Consider the following 6,716-nt stretch of genomic DNA (forward strand, 5'->3'; position numbering starts at 1 on the left):
TCACTATATATTAAGAAATTGTTCGGTGTGTGTTTGGAACAAGAAAATCACCGTATCTGAAAGAATGTTCAGTGTGTATTTGAAAAATATTCAACATATATTAGAACAATGCTTATAATACAAAAAATTATAAAAAGCTTAAAAAATAAAAGAAACCCAGAAGAAAAACTAAACTTGGAACAGGAAAAGAAAAATCAAAAAAGGACAGGGGCGACACAAATCGTATGTAGTACTATGTTTTTTTAGGAGAGTATGGAGTACTACGTACGCTAGGCTACACTGGTTAGTGATGACGGCCGTAGAGTGATGGGAGGCGCGCGCTGGGCCTGGGTCATGCGAGGGTGCTATGGGCAACTCCTTTAGCGCTCACGAAAAAGAAAAAAAGACAAGGCCTACAAAAAGGAAAAAAAATGCCATAAACAGGTGATGATATACTTAAATGTGACATAACTATGTCATATCGGGACGAGGCCTAGCCACACCCTAAACTATATTCCTCTCTTTGATTAATTATTAATGAGAAAATATTTAGCCTCCGTTTAAAAAAACATGTATTGACGCGCAAGAACCAACCCAAGGATGTTCTCTGGAGCTTTCACGAAAGGATCGAGGTCGCAGAGCAACCACTAGCGGTGTTCGTTTCCCAGACGCCACAAAGACTGCATATCTCAGCTTGTCTGCATCAAGAAGCAACAAAACACGGACGCCATCATGCCTGTCATCCTCCTTTGGCCTATGTCCCGTTGCAAAGAAAGAAAAGAACCTCATCTATTGTCTAACAAGGAGTGTATGTCATACTAGCAGGGTTACATACATCAAGCTACCAGGTGACACTCATGGAAAGCAATCCAAACTTGATGAGAAAAAACATACATCAAGCTGGCAGATTCACTGAGAATGTGGTAATCGGTAGGGTAGCACAGAAGAGAAGAAGAACCGATCGTCCTCGCAATCGATCTCATTGGGATTGCGCAGCATGGCACGATACCCGTGCGTCCCCCGCAAATTTCACGTTGCCCATGCCAAGATGATGGATGGATGGATGCAGCTAACAGCAACCTAGCGGCGTCAGGACCCTCACGATAATAAAAGTCGGTACAGTAGAGGGCCGTGCGTGCTAGTAGATGGGCAAGCGGTCCAAAACCGTGGGCCAAGCACGGACGCCATAATCGGTGGCGACCTCAACTCCGTTCGTTCCTATCCTTGGATGGCGACGTGGGAGGAGAAACGGATGTGGACGGATAGCTAGCCGGCTTTGCTGTTGCGTGGAGTGCGAGGCCTCACCTAGTAGAAAGAATCGGCTGGCAAGGTCAGCTCCTCTTCGGGTTCAGCAGCCGGGGCGGCGGCGGCGAGTACCAATTGAATAGGACGCTAGATAGTAGTATGAAAATTGAAAATTGTATGGAAAGAAACGTAAAGATGATTGCTCGACGGCGGCGAGCCACCGGCATCGACATCGAGAGGTGTGTTCTTCAGCCGCGAAACGGATGGACATTTGAGATGGCGTACCAGCCTTTGTGAGCTGCAGCAGCAGAACTGGGTCTGGACAGAACTATGGAGGAACCACATGATATGATCTTCCAACTCACAATAATATGTACAGCGACTCATTGCTAATATCATAGAACCAAAACACCACGCTGTCTCAACAACAGAAATGGCAGGCTGTCTCAACAGCAAAAGAGGGGAGGGAGGAAAGTTCACAACCATGATGACTAGAGTGCACAGATCTGACAAGCTACAATCCTCTAGCTATTTTTGTTGTTTTCTTCTTGGCGATGATGCCTCCTGTTTTTTTCTTCTTTTTTCCTGGCGATGATTCTTCCGGGAAGCGCAGATCTCAGGCGATGAGATCGCGGATCTCAGATCCATCAATGGCAAAAGCACTGCAACTCAAGAACATGCATACATACTCGCTAGTAGTAGTAGTGGTCTTCTTGGTCGGGAGCGGCGCCGGGGAAGGCTCTCATCACACGCGGACGGATGCCAGGGAGAAGACGAAGCCGGCGAACTGCGGCGGAGGGCGCACCACGGTCCAGTTCTTGGACTTCACGTCGAACACCCACAGCGCGTGCCCGCCGCCGCCTCCCTCGGACTCGATGGCGCCGGTCACCACGACGCGCTCGCCGCCGCCGACGGCGACCGCGCGCGCCGTGCCGGCCTTGAGACCTGGCGGGTAAGGGCCCACCTCGAGCCAGCCCCGGCGCTCCCCGCGCCACTCCATCACGGCCGTGCCCTCGATGCACCACACGCGGCCGCGCACCACCACGTGAGCCGCCGACGGCGGGGCGCGCACGCGCTCCAGGCGGCGCCACTCGCGGGTCGCCGGGTCGAACCACTCGGCGTCCCGCTCGAACCCTCCCTGGCGCCCCGTGCGGTACCCGCTCACGGCAAGGAACCGGTCGCCGGCGACGGTGGCCATGCCGTCGCACTCGTCGCGCTCCTCCGACATGTCCGGGAGCGGGTCCCAGCCGTCGGCCTCCGCGTCGTACGCCTCGGCCGTCTTCAGCGCGTTCTTGAGCTTGTCGTGCCCGCCGGCGACATAGATCTTGCCCCCCGCCTCGGCGCACGCGAAGAAGGAGCGCGCGGACCGCATCGGCGCGCCGCGGCGCCAGACGCCGGTGGTGGCGTCCAGGACGTTGACGTCCGCCACGGGCTCGAAGGTGTTGGGGTCCCAGCCGCCCATCACCGCGACGCGGGTGCCCACGGCCGCGCACTGGGCGAACATCGGCACCGGCGGCGCCGAGCTCTCGCGGTGCCACTCCCCGGTGGTGACGTTGTACACGGCCACGCCGTACGCCGGGGTGTTCTCGGGCGCCCCACCGTCCCCGGCAACCGGGTTGCCAAACTGCATGAGAAAGACCAGATCCTCGTTGGCTCCGGCCTCGGCGCGCGCCAGGGCGAAGTCCGGGGCGGCGGCGGCGCTCCTCCAGCCGCGGCACACGCGGCGCATCGAACGGTAGGATCCGTGCGGGACGCGCGCCAGGCAGTCGACGGCGATGTCGTCGGGCATCCCCGGGATGAGGTCGATGTGCTCGGCCTCCCACTCTTGGACACGGCTCTTTGGGTTCATCATTCTTGTGACTTTGTGTGAGCTTTTGCTTCTGGTTCTGGATGCCTCTCTCCGTCCATGGGAGAGAGCATAAATAGAAGCCTGGCGGAGCTACGGGACACGCATATTGATTGGGCCCTATGTGACAGCTGGTAGACAGATGAAAAAAAAGCAATATTTTTCTTTTTGAAGTTGAGAAAGCAACAGCTTATGTTAAAGCAATTGCAAGCGGCTGTTTTTCTGACGGATTTGTGTGCGGTTTCTTCTTCGTGGAGAAGCTTGATGCATGTGTTGTTTAATGTGATACTCTAACTGAATGCCCTTTTCAATAATTGGACAATGTATTTGTGTCCTGGGGAGTGACTTTTCGATTGTTTGTCTTTTTCTTTTCTTTTTCGAGTTGATGATTCATTGTATTGATCACAACGAAAGCAGGATGAGAACTGTAAAATTTGATCCTTTATATTGAGAATGAATTAATACCAAAGTTGATGTCGACCGCTAAGTGCAAACCATTGGTGTCCAGTTTTATAATTGATAGTAGAAGACTCGATGCGAAACACATCGAAGTCTTCTTTGTTTATAGCCTTTTGATTTTAGAGTGAGAAAACCTATTGATTGTGCCCGTAATTTATCTTCAAGGGATAATATCACACACTATGTGCAGTAGGCACATAAGTTTTACACAAAATCATCGCATCATGCGACAATGATTGTTAGTAACGAAAGAGAGATTTTGTGCACAATTGTATAATGATGATCTGACATCCTATTGTCCAATAGTCGGTGTAGATTTTACGTTAAACCACTACATCAACCATACGAAGATAGGTCATCTTCATCGCCGACCCTCAAACCTCCCATAATCGTCCGGACAACGGAAGTCATCCGAGCGGGCATGTATTGGTCCATGGCGTGGTTCGGACGCGTTTTCTCCCGTAAACCTGAGACAAATGTGGGGAGGTTTGCGGGAGTCCGGACCGCTCACAAGCCTGTTTCTAACTGCCATGGCCCACCAAAAATCCCTCCCTCCTCCTGTCGGGGTTACGATCCTGACAATGAGTACAAAGGGTACGAAAGAAAGGGCAGAGCCTAGCTACGGCGCATGTGTAACACTCAGTGTTTAACGAGTTCAGGCCCCTCTCGGTGCAGGTAACAGCCCTACGTCTCGTGCCCTGAGGCCTGGCTTTTCTTGATGGGTATAGTTACAAAGATTGCTTAACCTCGACTCAGGAGGAGGAGTGCAACTTATATAGAGTGCATCGCAGCTCCACGCTCTCCACATCGCCAGGGCACTAAATGCTATTAATTACAGCAGTTACAGGTGTAAAGAGCCTCAACTACAGCAGTTACAGGTAACGGTAGTCTTGACTCCATTTTAAGGACGACTTTAGGATTCCTCGACCATTGTAGCTCCCACGTCGTCCTTTCGTCCCTCTAGTCCGAGTGATGGTAGCCTGGCCGAGTGACGGGTGGTCGTCCGAGTGTTGTCGAGGTGTCCGAGTGGACCTCATGATATACACATTCAGTGCTAGTATGGTCCAGGGACCTACCAAAGATGGTGTGGGGCTCCAGGTGGGCCCCGTATGCTGGGTCCTTGACCCTACCTGTAGTAGGTGATCTCATCATTAGCCCCCGAATCAGTTGAGGTTTCGTCGGACAAGCGGACCGATCCTTCGGTTAAGTCCGAGTGCTTCGGGGGCACTCGGAATATGTTTCCGAGTCGTGGTTCATTGCTCCTTAGACGAAAACACAACGGATTCTGGACTATAAGTTTTCCCGGATGACCGAGGGTTGTTGATCTTCGAGAAAACCTGGTGGCATTCATTTGTCTCTCGGGAGAGATAGACTTGGGGCCCGAGTGAGCGCATGCCATTAAAACTCGAGGGCGACGCCGGCGCGTGGTTTGATTCTCCGGAGAGATGCCACTCCTTATCCCACGGGAACGCCAGTGCAGACGTTCTATGAGTCCAGATTTATGAGCCATGCGCCATGGAGCCTAATGAAAGGGCCAAGACAACCCGCGGAGGGGCGCTAAGCCCGTCTCATAGCAATCCCGAAGAAGACTTCAGTCGGTTGTTTTACGTGGCTGAGTGCACGGGTCCCCGTGGAGGATGGTCAGTCGGACTGACGTGTGTCCCTTAGGAAAGGAACTGTGGGTAATCAATTAGATCGATTTGCCCCAGAAATCTCAGGATTTGAATTTGTGTGTGTGTGCACAGAAGCGGTAACGGCGTGCGTTAGTAGGGCAAGTGGGGGCACGATGCCAACAATTTCCCCATGAAATCCGCCACGTGCTATGGCTCCTCTGCACGATGCCCGGTTGCAAGCGTCGTCGATCCAGAGATCAGCGACGTAAGATCAGGCTTGCGATTTTGTTTGATATATAAAAGATTGGGGGGCAGAGGCTAGAACCCCAGATCCCCTTCTCTCTCCCTCGGCTCCTCCGCTTCCCCTTCCCACACGAGCACACAAAGCACCCGAATCCATGGCGAAAGAATCCACCGCCAAGGAGGAGAAAGTGAAGAAGGCTGTGAAGGCCACCTCCCCAGGTTCCGGCGTGACGGCTGGAGGTGCGTCGGGGGATTGGATCCCTTTGCACACCTTGACCAAGCGGCTGGAGGATCTTACTGCGAAGGGGTGCTCATCCCGTAGGATGGGTGGCGCCGTCCGAAGGCGGGGGAGGTCAAGCCGACGCCATAGGAGGGCGAGCGCGTCCTACTGGTCACCCAGAGAGGGGTTTCTCGATGCCTCCCCATCCTTCTTCCATGCATTCCTTGACTACTTCACTGTGCAACTCCACCATCTTCCCCCAAACGCAATCATCTACCTCTCAGCCTTCATCTTCCTCTGCGAGAATTTCCTCTGTTGCCATCCCCATTGGGGCCTCTTCAAACACATCTTCACTTGCCAGCTGATGACTGTCAAGAAGGATTGGCCAACTGGCGAGAAGACCCACATCACCCAACTGTGCGGGGGTCTGGGAATTCAGCTCCGGGACGGAAGCGCCTTCCCCAAGATGAGTTTTCCCGACTCAGTCAAGGGGTGGCAGGGAACTTGGTTCTAGTGCAAAGACGTCCCTGGTGCCAACAACCAGTTGGGTCTTTCCCCGTGTTCGGCAGAGAGGGTGCGGGCTCCCGAGTCCCTTTTGGTGATGAAAGAGGAGAAGGCGGAGGTCGGCATCCTGGCCACCGCCCTTGTTGGGGTCGTGAACTCTGTCATGAATGGTATGGATCTGCTGGAGACTTTCCTCACTCGGCGGATACAGCCACTACAGGCCAGGGCCCACCCCATGTGGCTCTATGAGGGGCTGAGCAATCCCACTCGGGTGCATCCGAAGGAGCTCGCTGAGAAGGACGTGGGGGCCAAGATACGAGTGATCACTTGTTCCCGAGACAACCCAAGGGGGGGCTAGGATAGTGCCTCCATACTCCAAGGATCAGCCACCAGTCGAGGTATGCATCGTATGTTCAGTCGGACAGTCCATATGTTATTTCCCGTGTACCTGATTCTGGTGTTGTGATATGTTTGTCCTCACAGGATTTCCAAAACATGATCTTTGATATTTTGGTGATTGAACGATCACCCGAGGATGTGATGAGTGACACCGACCTTCAGTACTCGGAGGGGACCGATGACGATGAAAGTGGCAAGGATGAGAGCT

At 53.2% G+C, this 6,716-nt stretch overlaps 1 protein-coding gene across 1 annotated transcript; it reads right to left on the reverse strand.

Moving 5' to 3' along the window:
* Nucleotides 1–1,555: 1,555 nt before the first annotated feature.
* Nucleotides 1,556–3,131, reverse strand: LOC123091211 (F-box/kelch-repeat protein At2g44130). Its single transcript, XM_044512643.1, has one exon. It carries the CDS (start codon nt 3,074–3,076, stop codon nt 1,970–1,972), a length of 1,107 nt encoding a protein of 368 aa, XP_044368578.1. The 5' UTR covers nt 3,077–3,131; the 3' UTR covers nt 1,556–1,969.
* Between the last annotated feature and the right edge of the window lie 3,585 nt (nt 3,132–6,716).

The sequence above is a fragment of the Triticum aestivum genome, chromosome 4B (assembly GCF_018294505.1).
Source record: "Triticum aestivum cultivar Chinese Spring chromosome 4B, IWGSC CS RefSeq v2.1, whole genome shotgun sequence".
Lineage (NCBI taxonomy): Eukaryota > Viridiplantae > Streptophyta > Magnoliopsida > Poales > Poaceae > Triticum > Triticum aestivum.

Excerpts from the sequence above, each read along its gene's own strand:
- LOC123091211 (XM_044512643.1), bottom strand. The coding sequence starts at position 3,076 with ATGATGAACCCAAAGAGCCGTGTCCAAGAGTGGGAGGCCGAGCACATC.